The following is a 17420-nucleotide window of genomic DNA, read 5'->3' as shown; positions in this document are numbered from 1 at the left end:
AGGTCCCTGCACAGAGGGTGGTGTGAGCACCCTGTGGCCCAGAGCCAGCCTGCCTGGGTGCTTCCCCAGCAGCCAAGGCCGCATTTTGATCTCCTTGTGCAACACGTGCCTGCTTCCTCCTCACTCCCACTTGTATGGCATTTCCCCTACTCCCGTGGGGCCAGCCCTCCCTACTCGCCCTGTGGGACACTGTCCCCTGTCCCCACATCCCCACAGTCACCCCAGCAGAGCCCTTGGCACGTGATGGACAGTGACACGCAGGCTGCTCCCACAGCCCGGTGAGGGAGCCTCGTGTTTGCACGTGTGTGAGGCAAAGGGGAGGGAAGGGGAGGGAAGGGGGGGGGAACCGAGACTGTGTGTGCTCATAAGGGTAGGGAAGGAGCACTTCCTTCTCCTATCCTTCTCCTCTCCTCCTGAGGAGGGGGAGGGATGACACAACTGCGGGGGGCTCCTTTAAAGGCAGGGCAACGGGCACTGCGCTCAGAGCTGAAATCAGGAAGCCTCAGCACTGTGGCTGGATCAAGTCCACCCATGGCATCATTGGAACCAGGTGAGCCTCACAACACTTCTTGGTACCCCTTGTGCCTCCTTTCATCCCCTAGACCCCCTTCCCTCCACCCTGGGACCCCTGGCTGTGCTCCGTCTTTCAGTGGGCACCATTCCCCCCAGCCTGTCCTGGATTCCCCACCTGCCCCATTCTCTGTTCCCTCGAGCCTGGGAATGTGATTCAACCAATTCCCAGGATGCAGGTGGGCTGCAAAGGGGGGATCAGGACCAGCACCAGCTTCTTGTCCTCACTCTATGCCCATCCAGCAGCAGGAGCTAGAGTCATGTTCCCTCCTGTCCCTGCTGCCCAGAAACGCACTTGGCTCTTGGACTGCTGAAGACAGGGCTCAGACCAGGGCTTTTAGGGACACCTGAGCTGGAGGTGGCATCTGATCCCTTTGGGTGGCCTTTGATAGATCCCATATAGCCATCCTCATGCCCCCCCTGGAAAACCCTCATGGGTTCATGAGGCAGGGTCAGGTGGGACTGAAGGAAGCTGGTACCAGCGCTGCCAGCTCATGAAATGTCCTTGTCCCCCTGGCAGGCTGCCACCTCCCTTCCTCTTCCTTGTCCCCCTCAGGCCTCACCAGGTCCCTGAACGGGGATCCCATGGCCCCACAGCGCCCTGGCACCCAGGACCAGACCTACCTGGACGAGCTCATCAACATCCCCAAGGGCAGTGGGGTAGGTGCTGCATGGCCATGTCTCAGGGAGGGCAGGGGAACGGGACGGTGCTGCAGGGAGCTGGAGCTGAGGAGGCAAAGGGCCACTGCAGTGGGGAACATGCATCTTGGTCATGCCCTGGGGACATGCCCCCAGCTCCCCAGACCCAGCTCAGGCAAGTCACAGGCCTAGGTTGAGTGTTTCCATGCTTAGAGTTTTCCAGAAGGAGAAACTGAGACAATGGGGCAAGGTGCTACCCAGCCACAAGGATCACCCCACTGCTCACACACCACTCCTGGGCCACCCATGGATGAACCCAGTGGGGCCCCCCAAGGCTGCTTGCACCCCACCAGAACTCCCCATCCTCGTCTGGTCTCGGGGCAGTGGAACACAGAAGGGGAAGGAACAGTATTCCCTAGGGTAGCAAAAGCAGAGGACAGCAGTGGAATCCCATGGGTGCCTGACAGCCCTGGAACCCCCTGCAAACCACTGTCCAATGGGTCAGAGGGGGCTCACTGCCCCTCCAGCACTGCTGCTAACAGGAGGAGGCTGGGGCAGCATTCCCTCTCCAAAGCTGTCAGGAAAATGCCCTCCGTGTGCCAAACACACCCGTGCGGGCAGCGCCGGGCTCAGGGGCTGGATGTGCAACCAAGAGACTCTGCTTTGAACCGGGCTCCCGGCTCTGACCCGCTGCCTTGTCCCAGCCCGGGTTCAGCTTCAGGAAACTCTGGGCTTTCACCGGTCCCGGATTCCTCATGAGCATCGCGTACCTGGACCCAGGGAACGTGGAGTCGGACCTGCAGGGCGGGGCCCTGGCGGGGTTCAAGGTGAGCGGCTCCCCCCGCGCTCAGGAAGCAGGCGCGGGTTTCGTAACCTCTCCAGCGCCAACGGCTGCTCCTGGCAGCTGCTGCCCCAGCCCGGGAGCAGGAAGGGCTCGGGGGCCTCGGCACAGGGGCAGCACACCCAGGGGTGCGGGGGGCGCCCCTCTGGCTGGGCTGGGAGAGCACCTGCACCCTTCTCCTCCCTGCCACCCTGGCTGAACCGGGGACCCCCGGGCGGCTGGGTCCTGCCCAGCACCCCCAGTCCCCGCTGCCCCCCTCCCTCCTGCCCCCAGCTGCTGTGGGTGCTGCTCTGGGCCACCGTCCTGGGGCTGCTGTGCCAGCGCCTCGCCATCCGTTTGGGCGTGGTGACCGGGAAGGACCTGGGCGAGATCTGCTACCTCTATTACCCCAAGGTGAGCAACCACGGGGAGTGACAGTCTGGGACCCCGTGCTTGGGCTGGTGACAGCCCTTGCAGGGCTGGAGAGGAGCAGGAGGATGCTGTGAGCGACCTGCCTCTCTCAGGGGCTCCCCAAAGCCCCCCAAGCCCTGCTGTCCCCCACCTAGGGGCCAGGGTGAGAGGCGGTGAGCAGCTGCTTCAGTGTCCCGGTGTGACCTGGGGACACACGAGAGCGTCCCCGCGAGAGTCAGCCCAGGCGTGGGGCAGCAACGCGAAACCGAGACGCAGGAAAGACGCGGGAAAGCCTGAGCGTGTTGGGGCAGAAAGCTGGGGGGAGCTCCAGAGGAGGGATCACATGACAGAGGAGGGGGCAGTTGGGGGTCCCATCTTAGTGTCAAAATCCTGATGGGAGGAACGAGCTGGGTGAATGACAGGTCCCCAGAAGGAGGGTTGGATGCATCCCTCTGCCTCCCTCACCCCCCCTATCTAGACAGACAGATCCTCCAGCTCTCACTGGAGCAGGGATGAGGAGGGGGGGGGAACAGGCTCGGATTTAATACCCATCTTTCATCCTGACTTTGTGTTGTGAAAGAAGCTGAGAGGGGTCTTCTGGAGTCCCCATGCTGCTCTGCTACAGCCTGGAGACTGGGATTTGCACCCAGGAGCTGTGCTAGCTTGCCCAGAGCTAGGCACCACTGTGGGCTCAGGCACCTCTGTCCCCTCCAGGTGCCCCGTGTGCTGCTCTGGCTCATGATTGAGATCGCCATCATCGGCTCTGACATGCAGGAGGTGATCGGGACAGCCATTGCCTTCAGCCTGCTCTCAGCTGGCCGGTGAGGCTCCCCACAGGCACCCCCAGCTCCCCCTTGGCCCTGCTCCATGTATCTAATCCTGTCCCTGGCCATCCTGCAGCATCCCCCTCTGGGCTGGGGTCCTTATCACCATCGTGGACACCCTCTTCTTCCTCTTCCTCGATAAGTATGGTGAGCACCAGGAGGAGGGCTGGAGGTGCTGTCAGTGCCCATGTGGCACCAGTGACCCTGCTCTGTTCCACTCCATCTCTTGACCTCTCTAGGGCTCCGCAAACTGGAGGCTTTCTTCGGCCTCCTCATCACCATCATGGCCCTGACCTTTGGCTATGAGGTGAAGGGGGGAGCTGGGCACAACCCTTTTCCTGCAAGGCTGGCAAGGGACCCTGCCACACGGTGTCCCCGTGCTCCCAGCCTGTGCCAGGGGGGTGGCAGCTCACAGTGCCCCCTCTCACTGCTTCCCAGTACGTGGTGGTGGGGCCGAGGCAGGTGGAGGTGCTGAAGGGCATTTTCCTGCCCAGCTGCCCGGGCTGTGGGCGAAAGGAGCTGCTGCAGGCCATGGGCATCATCGGCGCCATCATTATGCCCCACAACATCTTCCTGCACTCCTCCTTGGTCAAGGTGAGATCAAGGCACTGCCACGGGCACTGCTCTGCCAGGGTGCCTCAGGGTGCACTTGGTGGGGACCAGACGGCCCTGGCTGTGGGACAGGGGTGCTCCCGTGACCCCATGTCACCCACCATGCCACTGGCCATGCCCAGACACGGGTGATCGACCGCTCCAAGAAGGAGGCAGTGCGGGAGGCCAACATGTATTTCCTGACCGAGTCCTGCCTGGCCCTCTTTGTCTCCTTCCTCATCAACCTCTTTGTCATGGCTGTTTTCGGCGAGGCTTTCTACCACCAGCGCAACGAGGACGTGGTGAGTGTTACCCCATGGCCACAGGGGGATGGCAGCTGTGCCCAGCTGTGGGCACGGGTGGGACCAGCATCCCCTGGGCACTGCACGTTCTCCTTCCCCGAGAGGTGATGTGTGGGGCTCCCCTGTGCCTGTGGGAGCTGCTGGGTGGTGTCACCCTCGTGCCTGCCGTGCCTTACAGCACAACAAGTGCATCAACAGCAGCATCAGTCACTTCGCCGGCATCTTCCCCACCAACAACGAGACAGTCTCTGTGGATATCTACCAGGGGGTGAGTGCCACCCAGCTGTGCCCAGTGAGCTTCCATTCCCATTTGGGGGATGTGTCACTCTCCCCATCAACCCCTGTGGCTGGGGGGGGTTATAACCCCACTAGAGATCTGGGAGCTGATGGGAATGCCTGGGGTGGGGGACACTTTAGGGTGCCCACTGGAGTGTCCCTACACACAGGGTGTCATCCTGGGCTGCTATTTCGGGGCAGTGGCACTGTACATCTGGGGCATTGGGATCCTGGCAGCAGGACAGAGCTCCACGATGACCGGCACTTATGCAGGACAGTTTGTCATGGAGGTGAGAGACAGGGATGCTGGCCCTTGCCCCCAAGGAGGGCCTGAGAGCAGGGAAATCACAGGTGAGCCCTGGGCAGGGGGTTCTACGGGCAGACACTCCCCCAGGAGTGTTTGGAATTGCCCACCATTCCTGCAGGGAGCTGGTGGGTGGCACTTGCTAGCACCAGTGTCCCTGTTCCCCGCAGGTGGGATGGAGACGGTGCCCACCCGCTGCACCCTGCGGGTGCCCCACGCAGTGTTTCCCTAGTTAATTAGATCCTGTGTTAACGAGTCGGAGCTGACACCTAGTGGGGCCCGGCAGCCCTGCAGGAGCCCGCTCAGTGCCCTGGCACAAGGGAGCGGGAGATGCCGCCCCTGTTCCTCCCAGGCAGGGTTTGGAGGGACTAAGGCACAGCGAGGGTGCGGGCTCTGCCGTGTTCCAGGGCTTCCTGCGGCTCCGCTGGTCCCGCTTCACCCGGGTGCTCCTCACCCGCTCCTTTGCCATCCTGCCCACTGTCTTGGTGGCCGCTTTCAAGGACATCAGCCACCTCACAGGCATGAATGACCTGCTCAACGCCCTGCAGAGCATCCTGGTAAGGGGCTGGGAGGGCACCACCTGCCCCCAACACCCTGGCCTGGCAGCCATGACGTCCCCATCCCGCTCTCCTTTCAGCTGCCTTTTGCCGTCCTGCCTGTGCTCACCTTCACCAGCCTGCACCCGCTCATGCAGGATTTCAGCAACAGCCTGTGAGTGCTGGGGCTCGGGGAGGCACAGGGGAGGCAGAGCAGGGAGCTCTGGCTGCAGACACCTTCCCTTCGGCCCATCCTGCACCCCCAGACCATGCCATGGGGCAGTTAGTGCAGGGACGTTGGAGGGGTATGTTCATTCCCACCTGCCCAGGGCAGCCAGAGCATAACAGACCCCATCACTACCCTCATCATCCTCCTCCCAGTGACACATCTGGTTCCTTGGGCACCCTGGACCCTCAGCATCCTCCTGGCACTGCCAGCCCTGGATTTGGAAGGTGGCCAAAATCCACACCTAGAGCCCCACTACGGGGTGAAATATAGCTGTGGGGTGCAGAGATGTTCCTGCTGGGGTCTGGTTCATGCACAGACTCAGTTCCCCCAGCCCTCTGTGCCCAGGGGCACACAGGGTGGGGGCCCTGCCCTGGCACTGATGCCCACTGCCCTGCTCGCAGCCCGGGGAAGGTGCTGATGACCCTCATAACGGGGCTGGTCTGCGCCATCAACATTTACTTCGTGGTGGACTTTTTGCCAACACTGCACGGCCTGGAGTACCACATTCCCCTGAGCCTGCTACTGGCTGCCTACGCGGCTTTCGTCGCCTACCTGGTAGGGCTGGCACCGCGGGACAGGGGCGGGACAGTGTCCCTGCTGGGTGCTCATCCACCTGTCCCCTTTGTCCCTGCAGATCTGGACATGCAGCATCGCACACGGAGCCCGGTTCCTGGCCCGGGGCCACCACAGCCGCTTCAATTTCGGTCTCGCCCACGACCCGACAGAGACGCGGTGACAGATCCCATCCCTGCTTGTTATCCTCACGACCCTGCCCGAAGCGGCCTCCTGGACACGGATTTGCTGCCACTCCGAGTCCGGGCACGTTTTACCCAGCAAGGAAAGGGTTAACACACAGGCAGACCTCCCACCAGGATCTGAGAGCTCAGCGCTTCTTCCCACCCCCAACCCCCGCCAATTCCGGGGTGCTGGTCCGGGCTGGATGCGAGGGGAGTGGGATGGAGCGGGACATTCTCCCATCCATTGGCACAGACGCTCCAGAGAATGAGCCGCGGCGGAGACTTGCCCTGCTCATTACTGCCGGCCCCCGGGACCGCTAATCACCGCTGGGGATCGCTAATTACCGCCGGGGACCGCTAATTACCGCCGGGGACCGCTAACCACCCCCTGCCGCCCTGGACCGGCCCCATCCCCACGGGGTCTCCGAATCTCGGGGGGCTGGGGACGGCTGATAAACGGCGTGTTTGGAACCGGCTTCGGCCTCGCTGCTGCTGCTGCTGCGCGGCCCCAGCGTGGGGCAGGGACCCCCCGGGCCCACCCGTACCCCGGGGGCGGCCCCTTTGCCCCGGGCGGGGGAGTGGCCGGGCTTGCCAACGCGTGGGGGCTCGGCGCCAGCTTTTCGCATTCCCGCGGGGGAAGCGGGGCGGTGGGGGCCCCCCCGTGCCCTCTCCGCCCCGGATGCCCCGTTTCCCGCTCGCCGGTACCGCCGGATGCGGCTGCGGAGCCGCCCGGGTCCCGCACGGCGGGCGGGGGTCCCGGCGCTCCGGCCCCGCCGCCGTTCGGTTCGCGCTTGCGAGACGCTCCCTGGCCGTTTCAAGGCTCCCCGCTCTGCCCAGGACCCCCACCCCGAAATCCCCCTTCTCGACCCCCTTCCCGACCCGCCGCTGCACGGGGAATTCTGGGGGCGGGCACCCCCCCAGCCGTGCCCCCCACCCCGGGAAGGGACCCCCCCCGCTCCCGGGGGCCGCGCTTGTTTATGTGAAGAATGTCCCCTTCCTTAAAAGGGCGATGGCGGACGGGGTGGGGCGGTGCCTCCCCCGCCTCCGCCATGGCCCGGCCTGAAGGAGGAGCCAGCGCTGTGGGGCCCGCTGAAAGGCGGGGGCTCCCCCTGGTCCGCGGGCGCTGCCCACCCGAGCCACGGGAGGAGGAGCAGGAGACGCCCCTGGCTCGGGTGCACCTGCCCGGGGTACAAAGCCTTGAGGGGATCACCAAGGGGTGGGGGACAGCGGGGTGTCTTCAGTGGGCAGAAGGCTGAGAGGACTGGGATCTGCAGGGTTATGCTGTGGGGTTTGCTGCTCTCCAGCTGGAACCTGCAACCCAGAGCGCCCTCAGCCCAGGGACACCTGCCTCCATCCAACCCTTAGGAGAAGTGTCCCACTCCAAGACCTGTCTGTTTCTGTCATCCCTTGGCCATGGGACTGCTCTCGGTGGGACACAGCTCCCAGGGCCAGGGCTGGGTTGGAGAACAGGGGAAAGCCTCCAGGACTCCAGTCTAGGAGCAGTGGGGTGGGATAAAAGTGTCCCTGAGTGCGCGATTGAGTGGAGCCTGATGCTTTTCTGCCTTGTGCCCGCACCCTGCAGCCCAAACAATCCAGCTGGGCGCTGCCTACTCCTGGCCTGGGCTTGTCCCACAGCTCCAGGACAGGGACAGCCTCTCCCTGAGCTCCCCTGCTCAACCTGCCCCCAAGCAGGCAGTGGAACTGGAAGTGGTGCTCCAACCACCGCTGCAGGCACTGGCCCGGAGACTTTTCTAATTGCATTAATTGGAGGACTAACAGGGCCTGTCTGGACTCATCAGGGAGGGAGGAGGAGGAGGATGTAGCCAAAGGGACAGGGGTCCTGCAGGGGACAAGTGTGTGGCCTCTGCAGCTGCCCCCACAGAGAGCAGCGTCCCCCAGCAGCCCAGCCCAGCCAGATGCTGGGGATGAGGCAGACATCCCATGCAGCTCCACCTGGGCTAAAGGAGCACAGAGGGCAGCCCAAAATAGAGAACAGAGGAAGCACAGCCCCTTTCCTCCTTTCCCTCCTGCTGGGCCGGGAGACAGCGGTGGCTGCCCGATGTGGGAGGCGGCTGCCGTACTGAGAAGGGGCAGCGAAACTGAGGCACGACCGCTGCCCGCCGTCAGAACCGGCGGAGGGGGCGGCAGGATGCAATGTCCCTGTTCCCAGCAGGGGCATCCTGGCACGGCTCGTGGTGCTGGGATGTTCTGCGTGGAGCCGAGATGCCGGAACCGCAGGTGGAAATCGGCTTTTGTACGGCCAGAACTGCAGGTGGAAATCGGCCCGAGCTCCGCCAGCCCCGCGGCTCCGCGACTCCCTGCGGGGGCACCTCCCGGTCCCGGAGCCCATTCCCCAGTGCGGTCCCTGTGGGCCCGTGTCACGTCCCTGCTGGGCCAGAAAAGGCGATCTCACCTCCTGAAACTCCCAAACCGCAGGCGGGAGAGGTGGAAAGGTTTCAAACGTGCTCAGAAGGGAGATTTCCAACCTGCTGCGCTGTCGAGGCAGCGCTGGCAGAGCGCGCAGCATCTCCTGCCGCCGCGGTGGCGGGGTGGGGACCGGACGGGCCCCTCCAGGGCCGGCCGCTGCCCGGGCGGGGTTGGGGGTCACGGCGGTGAGAGGCTGCCCCACAGAGCCCCCTAGGGCTGGGGAGGGGAGGGCTGGGGGATGCTGCCCTTGGGGGACTTGGGGGGCGGATTTCCTCTGAGGATTTGTGCCATCCACAAGCTCCTGTCAAGAGGCGCTTTTTAGAAAGCGCCTGGAAGCAGCCCGCCGAAGGTAGGAGGGAAGGAGGTGTAAGAGAAAAGATATGTATTGATAATAGAGATTTATTAATTGCCCAAAAAATTGGGGGATTGCAGGAGAAAGAGCGATGTTAAAACTCGGCGGTTGTTGGTGCAGCCCGCAGCACCTGCTGTCCCGCACGGCTGGCCGGGCAGGCAGTGCGGGATGTGCCCTCGGGGCAATAGGGACCTCTCTCCGCTCCAGGGGACATCCCGCATGGCGGGACGGGCACACACACCGGGGGCAGCTGCAGAGGGATCCCCGCGCTGCCAGCAGGGTGCGGGGTGACGGCAGCACCGATCCCCCGCTCCAAGCTCCCTCAGCCGGAGCGTGGGACAGCCCGGCGGCGTGTCGGGGACTCCTGCACCATGGAGCAAGGGGGTGTCCCTCCCAGCCAGACCACAGAGCACTCCCCGTCTGGGTCCCAATCGCGGCTCGGCGGGGACCCCCACTCCAGCCAGGCGACGCGGGTGCCGGGAGGAGCGAGGAGGAGGAGGAGGGAGAAGGAGGAGGGCCCCCCCGCCGTCGTTGCCCTTTTAAGGGGTTCCTTGAAACCGCGCCCGGGATCCATGTTTGCAGCCCCAGCCCGGGCGGAGGAAACTCCATGTTGTAACAAAGTTTCCTCCGCGGCGCCGCTCCCGCGCCCGCCGCCCCGCGCCGCCGCCGGCCCCCGCCCCGCCTCCTCCCCCGGGGGCCGCGCCGGGGGGGGCCGCCCCCTCCCACCCCCCCTCCCCGGCGCCCATGGAGCACCAGTCCATCATCGCCCAGGTCAGCAGGGAGGAGGGGAGCGCCCCGCTTCAGGAGAAAGGTAACGCCGAGGGGGAGACGGCTCCCCCGCACCCTCTTCCTGCGCCGCACAGGGGGAGGTCCCCGGGGGGCTGCGGGCCTGCGGGGGCTGCTCCCGGAGGGTGCGATGAGCTGCGCGCCGCCTCAGCCCGCCCCCCTGCATCCCGCCGCCAGGGCTGGAGATGCGCCGGGGCTGCAGCCCGGAGCGAGCGGGGCTGTGTGCGCCCGCCCGGGCGCGGGGGGCCGAGCTCCGGCCGCCTCGGAGCCTGGCGGGGCCCTGGGAGGCTCGGGGCGTTGCTCGGATTATCTGCGCTGCTTCCTCCGGAGCCGGCGAGAGGTGCGCGCAGCGCCGGCGGGGAAACTGAGGCAGGAAGGGCGCCGGGCGCCCTGCTGCATACCGGCGTCCCGTTCCCCGCGTCCCCTCCACCCCGCCAGGGGGGTCTGACGGGGGCCGCTGCTCGTCTCCCTGGCCTGGGAAGCTGCCAGGGCCGGGAGGAGCAAACGTGGGAACGGGCCCCGTCCCCAGTGGGAGCTCCTGCCCCACGGGCTCCCCACTGCGGGCTCGGGGCCCCGGCCCGCCGGAAGGGGGGCACAGCCAGGGCGGGGTGCAGCCCCGGGCCGGGCTGCCGCAGGACCCGGCCCCGGCCCCGGCACCGGTGGGGCCGCTGGAGCCGTCGCGCGGCCCCGGGGGCACGGGGTGGGCAGGAGCAGCCCCTCTGCCTCAGTTTCCCCGCGCTCCGCCAATGGGAACTGCGGGAACGGCGCCCAGGGGCGGGCGCTTCGTCCTGATTGGCCTCTCGCCTCCGGTGCACTCGAGTTGGCCAATGAGACGAGGGAGTTGCTGGAGGCGGGGAAAAGAACGGGCATAAGCCCCGCCCCCTCGGAGAGACCCCGCCCCCAGGACCCCCCCCTCCTCCCGAGTGGGGCCGTCTCCCCCGGGAGGGACAGCGGGGACCGGCCCCGAGCCCACGGCTACCCCCGGGCCCAGCCCCGCGCCCTCCTGAAGAGTCTCCGGCCACGAAGGGGTCCCACGGGGGTCGCTCGTGGAGTGGGATGTGCCGGGTGAGGGACTGCGGGCGGTCAGCAAGCACTCCTGTCAGCGGCGCTGCCCTGGCACCGTTGCTTGGCAGGGCAGGAAGGCCCGGCGGATTGGTGTTGGGGTCTGATGAGGGCACGGGGGCTCTTGGGCAGCACCCACACATGGCTCACCTGGCCCCCGGTGAGCCCCCGGTGCTGTGTTAGGAGTGCCCCGGGTACCCCTCACCCCCCTTGTGCCCTCCCGCAGGTACCCAAACCCCTGCCAAGAAGCCTCGGAGCCGCAGCATTCTCCAGTCCCTCTTCTGCTGCCTGTGCCGCGATGAGGGCGAGCCCTGCACCGGCACCACCGGCGCGCCGCTCCTCGTGGAGGAGAACGGGGCACTGCCCAAGGTAACCCCCAAACCCAGCCCGGAACCGGCGGGGCCGGGCTGCCGTCCCTGCGCCTCCCCGGTGGTGTGGGCAGGGCTGGGGGGGTGAACAGTCGCTCCTCCCAGTGCCCCCTCTGGCCGTGCTGTGGATACCGTGCTGACTGTGTCCCCCTGCTGCAGGCTGCTGTCAAGCACCTGCTGCCCGAGATCAAGCCGCAGGACGCCAGCAAGCTCTGCGTGGTTATCGACCTGGATGAGACCCTGGTGCACAGCTCCTTCAAGGTGGGGGACACCCTGGCCCACCCCACACCTCTCCCCACATGCTCCCCCAGCTGCTCTGCCCCCTTTTCCCCCAGAGTGATGCCCAGCACCCAGCACAGCCTGGCTGGCTCAGTTGGGGTGTCCCTGTGAGGGGGCTGTGGGGCTGGCCGGGGGGCACAGTGAGCATAGAGCAGGCAGCATTTGGGCAGGGGGTGCCTGGCATGCCCTGTGCTTATCCTGGTGTGCCCTTCCCCAGCCAGTGAACAACGCCGACTTCATCATTCCCGTGGAAATCGATGGCATCATGCACCAGGTAACAGCGGGATGGGTGCCTGGTGGGAGGGGGGCATCAGTCCAACTCCCCCAGGAGCGGGAGCCATCCCAGGGCAATGGGAGGTATCAGGGTGCCAGCTTTGCAGGGGCAGAGGTGGGTACCCCTCTCTTTGCAGGGCAGGGAGGTGAGGGGTGCCCTGGTGCCAGCTTTGCAGGGGCAGAGGTGGGTGCCCCTCTCCTTGCAGGGCAGGGAGGTGAGGGGTGCCCTGGCATGGTGCCTCCTGCAGTGGCCAGCCCCGGTTTCAAGTAATCCAGGATAGGCTGTGGTCTGGGCAGTCAGCCTGTTCTCGGTTACTTGGCTCTGGAGCCGGCCAAACTCTTCACCCTGGACACTCCCGTGGGGCTCATGCATCCCCAGCCCCCATGGGCAGCTCCCGTGAGGTGTGGCCAGGGAGCTGCTGGCTGTGGGGTCACAGGTGTCCCCTGGACATGGAGGCTCTGGGTGAGCCATGGCCGGTGCCAGCAGCACGCTGCCCTCTGTCTGTCTGTCTGTCCGTGCCCACAGGTGTACGTGCTCAAGCGGCCGCATGTGGATGAGTTCCTGCAGCGCATGGGCGAGCTCTTTGAGTGTGTGCTCTTCACTGCCAGCCTGGCCAAGGTGGGTGCCCCGACCTGCCCTGGCATCGCCCACCCCTTCCCAGACACTCCTCCAGGGGCACAGCTCCCTTCCCTGCCCACCTGCAGGCATCACTGGCCTCTTGTCCCCTGGGTACCCACAGGCAGCAGCAGCACTGGGCGGCCTCTATACCTGTCTCTCCAAGGCACTGGCTAGGGAAACTGAGGCACAGTGAGAGCTGGGTGCCATTGTCACTGTGCAGTGGGCAGGGTGGTGTGGTGTGCCATAGTGATCCCCCTCCTGTGCCTGTAGTATGCAGACCCCGTGGCTGACCTGCTGGATAAATGGGGGGCTTTCCGGGCACGGCTCTTCCGGGAATCCTGTGTTTTCCATCGCGGCAACTACGTGAAGGACCTGAGCCGCCTGGGCCGCGACCTGCGCCGCATCATCATCGTGGACAACTCGCCCGCATCCTACATCTTCCACCCGGACAATGCCGTACGTACCCGCCGGGCACGGCTGGGCGGCCTGGGCAGCTCATGTGTGCTGGGGGACCCTCTCCCAGCGTTGTCCCCCGTGCCACTCTGTCCCCTCCCCTGTGCCGCCTGCAGGTGCCCGTGGCCTCCTGGTTCGATAACATGGCAGACACGGAGCTGCTGGACCTGCTGCCCTTCTTCGAGAGGCTCAGCAAGGTGGAGGACGTGTACGCAGTGCTCAAGAAGCAGCGGACTAACAGCTAATGGCCCCCCCACGCTCCGGGTGCTGCCAAGGGGCACCCCGGGGGAGCCAGGTGCCTTGTTCTGGGGGAGGGAGGGTCCCGGTGCCCCCCATCATCCTCCCCAGCCCCGGCGGGTGCGGTGCCCTCCGTGCCTGCCGCTGGTGGGAGATGTGGGTGCCCCCCTTCTCAGAGGAGGGGGACCATGGGTGACCCACTGCCTTGCTGTGCTGAGGACCTATTGGGGGGTCCCATCCTCCCCCACTGTCCAGCTCCTGCCCCTTTCGCCCCCAGCCTGTGTCCCCCATCCACGAAACGGTTCTCAGGTCCTTTTCCCCTCTGTCCCCCGGCTGGGGAGGGGGTTGGGGTCAGCAGCTGCTGCTTTCCACTGCCTTTGGGAGGACTGGGTCCCTCCATCCCGACTCTGCCTGCTGGGAGGCTGGCAGCCCTTGGCCCCTGTCTGCCGAGGCTACAGGACAGTAACACCTTGTCACCCTCCGAAAATGCAGGGAGTCTTGCTGTCCTTGGTGCATAGGGCTGCCACCAAACCCTTAACTGTGCCCTGGGTGCAGCTGATCACCTCGAGGGGGGCATGTCCTTGCCTCTCCTCATGCCTGCTGCCCCCACCTGGGGGTTGTGTTCTGCAGGGGCAGCCCAGCCTCAGGGCTGAGCCCCTGGGCACAAATGCCTCCCATGTGCCTTGAGACACCGTGTCTCTGTTCCCCCTTAGCCCTGCAAGGGATGTGCCTAGGGGGGCTCTTTACTCGCCCCCTCCAACTTCGGTTTCTTCCTATTTTGGGGGGGAGGTGGCCTCCTCCCCTCTCCAGTTACACCGTGTCACTGGGAGCCACTCTGGTCACCCACAGAAGGGTCCCCTCCCATGGCAGGGGCACAGCCCCCACTCCGTATCCATCTGCAGCTTCACCAAAGGCTGCTAGTCCAGAGAGAGGGACCTCCATACCAGCCTTAACGTGCCCCTCCCAGCCTTGCCCCAGCCCCAGTGCCCAGCTGGGAGGGGTGGGGGACACTGCAGCCCCCCATAGCCTGGGGTTGCCCTGACCCCCGTGGGGTTGGACTTGTGCCAGGGTGTCCCCCGGCTTTGAGGGTCTGGGGGCTCTCAGGGAGGGTTTTCCTGGGGAGGCTGAGCTCAGCCAGGCCTTTTTTAATGTCACAATATGGACAATGCCTCATATCTTTTTAGAGGGAAAAGCAATGGTTTCCCAAAAATCATGGGTGCCTTTTTACCGCAGTGCCAGTGCAGGGAGTGGGGCAGTGTTTGGGGGGTGGGTGTGATGGATTTTAGCTTTCTGGTGCTGTTCACTGCCCTGCTCCTGCTGCTGGGGGTGAGTAGGGGCCCCCAGCCACAGCCACAGCCCCTGCCCTGTGGTGCAGCACAGCTCCCTGGATCCCTGCCAGCCCCGGGCTCATCCTGCCCCGCCAGCAGGGCTGGACTCAGCACTTTATGTTAGACAAGTCAAAGGGCGCCAGCACAGCCGCTGCCCAGCGAGTGCCTGTGGGTGTACAGCCCTGCCCTGGGCATCCTTGGGAGGCCTGGGGCATGCAGAGCAGCGTGGGGGACTGGGGAGGGCTGGGGTACCAGATCCAAGTGCCTTCATGTGATTAAAGCTGTCAAAACATCTTGGAAAGAGTAGTCCTGAGTGTGTGCATGTGTGGGCACGGTACATATCATGCGTGTGTCACTGGTGGCTGTGCTCAGTGTGGGGACACAGAGCCCCTGGGATCCCCTGAGCCCCTGGGAGGGGGTGATGCTGCAGATCAGTGCTGGGGAAGCACCCTTGGGCTGCAGGGTTGAGGTGCCACCCCTTGCCTGGTGCCAAGGGGACACCCTCACACTGGAGGACAGCCCCCCCCCAGGCTGCCCTGGCACCTCCATCCAAACTCCTTCCATGTCCTCCTGGGAAAAGGCCCCTGGTGTTACATTGATGGCTATCCTATCCTGCCCCTTAACAAGGAGGGGTAAATTTACCAATTTACCACATGGGCTGTGCCCTCCTCCCAGCTTTGAGACCTCAAATGAGTTTGCTCCAAGGAAGGTGTCAGGCCTTCCCCATACAGACTGGGGGGACCCTGGGGGACAACCTGTGACCCCCTCCCGCCATGCCGGGCACTCTGCTGCCAACATGCAGCCTCTGGCTCCTGCGGGGAATCTCTTAGCTGCCCCCTCCCCCGTGCCCTCATTGGCCCTATGCCTCCCCTCATTAATGAAATCTCTGTCCTCCCTGATGGCTGCTCTAATTACTGAGTTCATTAGTTGCCCAGCCAGGGGCCCTAGAGAGGGGGTGAGCCCTCTGGGGCCAGCGAGGGGTCCCCTACCCCTGTGCCACACTGACAGACTGCCCTGGGACGTGGCCACCGAGCAGAGGGTGACAGCGGCCACCCGGGTGTCCCACCCCACCCCAAACAGCCCCACTGGGGGTTCTGCACCCAGGTAAGGCTTCCACGGGCACTCTCGAGTGCGGTGCAGGAGGTGGGAGCTGCGTGGCGGGGTTTGGAGGGTTTGGGGGCCAAGGAGTGGAGGGCAGAGCAGAGCCCACCCCTGTGCACCAGGACACCCCCGTGTTGGGGGCTGCCACGCCCCGTGCTCTGGGTCAGCCCGTGGCCATCGCTGCGGGATCCCTGCGGGACGGGACGGTCAGGCAGGGTGCGGGGCTCGCTGCAGCCCAGCCCAGCCCAGGGCTGCAGGATGCCCGCAGCGCTTGGGGCCAGGGCTGCTGGCCCAGCAGGGCAGCCAGGGTAAAGCTGCAGCAATCCCAAGGGGCTGTGGGAGGTAGAGAGCAGGACAGGAGGCCCGGGGACTCGCCTGCTGATGGCATCTGCCCCTCCCACCTTTATGGACACCGCGGTCATTCCCTAAAACCACCATCGGGCCTGGGAGCCACCTCAGTCCCTTCTTCTCTCTGCCAACATCAAGGGCATTATCAGATGCCAACCCTCGGGACTGGGGTCTGGGGGCACAGGACAGGGCTTAGCCGTGCCACCACTTCATGTCCTGTTCTGTCCCACCAGGCTCCAGTCCCATGTCCCATCTCCCTCCTTGGGGCTGTGGAGACTCCCAGGGCAGGGAGGCACAGCCAGGAGTGACCTGGGATCTGGGTTCCAGCTGGGGTGGGAAGCAGCCTGGGAACAGTGCCATGGTCAGGGTGGGGATGTGCCAGTTACGGGGTGGGACTGAGATGCCCCAGGTGCTGCATTGCTGTCACTTTATGGAACCTTTCTGGGGGAGGAGGTACCAAAAAAACCCATTTCTGTGGCCTTAGTGCTCCATGTCTGTGAGGGATTGGGGATTTTAGGGTCTGGGGAATGAGGACTGTGGCCATCCCCATGGCATCAAGGCACCTCTGTTTCTGCTGATGCCCAGATGTCCTGGTCCAGCCCATTGCTATCACTTTATGGATCTTCTTGGTGGAGTGCATTGAAAAAAATTCAGCATGGACTCAGTACCAGGGGCCAAGGGAGGGGCAGGAGGCCTGGGGAGGGCAGAGGAACCACCCTGGGCAGGGTGCAATAGCATCTGGGGGGGAAACACCCCATGACTAACGGGGCTCTTAGGTGCCACAAAGTCTTGGAGGGCTGTGGGGACCTTGACTCTGGGCTGTCTCTGCCCTTATATGGTGAGCAGAGGCAGGGACGTGAGGGAACAAAGGTCTCCTGGGTGCTGGCACCTGAGCACTCCGCCTAGGTACGCTCACCTGTGCACCCAGCTCTGCAGGGAAGGTGAGCAGTGGAGTAGGGAGAGGGGACAGAGGGTGGCCATGGGGTGCACAACACATCCCATGGCTCCTGGCAGCAGGTTAGACTGGGGACCCACCTGAGCCCCATCTCGGGGCTGTGCTGTGGGCGATGCTTCCCCTGGGTCTGAGGTATGGGATGTGGGTGCTCGTGGGGCAGCACGGTGGGGCCAGGAGGGGTTTTGCAGGGCTGGGAAGCAGAGACCTCCCATCTGGGCAATGCCAGCACTCCCTGCCAGCCTCCATCTGGGGAGCACAGGGTGGCTTTGCCTGACCCAGCCCCTCTGCTGGCTTGAGGGGAGCACTGTCAGCCTGGCAGACATGGCTGGGACAGCCTCGGCAGCACCGGCACCCAGCAGCCCTGGGGAGCCAGGATGTGCCCTCCCTGGGGGGCATGGATGGGCTGGGGGTTTGGAGCAGGGGGTCTGAAGCAGGCCCTGTGAGTGTGTGTGCGTATCTGTGTGTGTTGTGTGTGTAAGCAGTGGCCATGTCATGCTGTTCCACTTCACGCCAAGCCGTGCCAGGACAAGGCTGAGCAGGGCCAGTTTCTGCTGGTGCTGGGGAGGACAGGCCACCGTGCAGCAGTGTCACCC

The 17420-nt window shown here is 65.0% G+C and overlaps 2 protein-coding genes across 3 annotated transcripts; both read left to right on the top strand.

Annotated features, from left to right (window-relative positions):
- Nucleotides 1-1949: 1949 nt before the first annotated feature.
- Nucleotides 1950-6602, top strand: SLC11A1 (solute carrier family 11 member 1). The gene is made up of 13 exons (XM_059476103.1): nt 1950-2036; nt 2324-2443; nt 3155-3261; nt 3341-3411; nt 3504-3571; nt 3703-3858; nt 3999-4157; nt 4336-4425; nt 4604-4723; nt 5145-5294; nt 5375-5448; nt 5904-6057; nt 6137-6602. Exons 1-13 carry the CDS (start codon nt 1965-1967, stop codon nt 6236-6238), a joined length of 1443 nt encoding a protein of 480 aa, XP_059332086.1. The 5' UTR covers nt 1950-1964; the 3' UTR covers nt 6239-6602.
- Nucleotides 6603-9641: 3039 nt separating this feature from the next.
- CTDSP1 (CTD small phosphatase 1) lies at nt 9642-14701 on the top strand. Of its 2 annotated transcripts, none has more exons than XM_059476421.1 (7): nt 9642-9829; nt 11093-11235; nt 11394-11495; nt 11731-11787; nt 12313-12405; nt 12676-12861; nt 12975-14701. In XM_059476421.1, the coding sequence occupies exons 1-7, from the start codon at nt 9763-9765 to the stop codon at nt 13101-13103; spliced, it is 777 nt and encodes a 258-aa protein (XP_059332404.1). In that variant the 5' UTR covers nt 9642-9762; the 3' UTR covers nt 13104-14701. The 2 variants fall into 2 exon arrangements, with proteins under 2 accessions (XP_059332404.1, XP_059332403.1); XM_059476420.1 differs by having other exon boundaries at nt 11340-11495.
- Nucleotides 14702-17420: the final 2719 nt, after the last annotated feature.

Source organism: Ammospiza nelsoni, chromosome 7 (genome assembly GCF_027579445.1).
Source record: "Ammospiza nelsoni isolate bAmmNel1 chromosome 7, bAmmNel1.pri, whole genome shotgun sequence".
In the NCBI taxonomy this organism is placed as follows: domain Eukaryota; kingdom Metazoa; phylum Chordata; class Aves; order Passeriformes; family Passerellidae; genus Ammospiza; species Ammospiza nelsoni.
This window is presented reverse-complemented; position numbering and strand designations above follow the sequence as displayed.

What these genes read in the sequence shown, in the direction of transcription:
- SLC11A1 (XM_059476103.1), top strand. Translation starts at nt 1,965, where the DNA reads ATGAGCATCGCGTACCTGGACCCAGGGAACGTGGAGTCGGACCTGCAG. An exon ending in CCCTGACCTTTGGCTATGAG is followed by an intron (nt 3,572 to 3,702) that starts GTGAAGGGGGGA and finishes ACTGCTTCCCAG; the next exon opens with TACGTGGTGGTGGGGCCGAG. An exon ending in CTGTGGATATCTACCAGGGG is followed by an intron (nt 4,426 to 4,603) that starts GTGAGTGCCACC and finishes CCCTACACACAG; the next exon opens with GGTGTCATCCTGGGCTGCTA.
- CTDSP1 (XM_059476420.1), top strand. Translation starts at nt 9,763, where the DNA reads ATGGAGCACCAGTCCATCATCGCCCAGGTCAGCAGGGAGGAGGGGAGC. An exon ending in TGGTGCACAGCTCCTTCAAG is followed by an intron (nt 11,496 to 11,730) that starts GTGGGGGACACC and finishes GCCCTTCCCCAG; the next exon opens with CCAGTGAACAACGCCGACTT. An exon ending in TCTTCCACCCGGACAATGCC is followed by an intron (nt 12,862 to 12,974) that starts GTACGTACCCGC and finishes TGCCGCCTGCAG; the next exon opens with GTGCCCGTGGCCTCCTGGTT.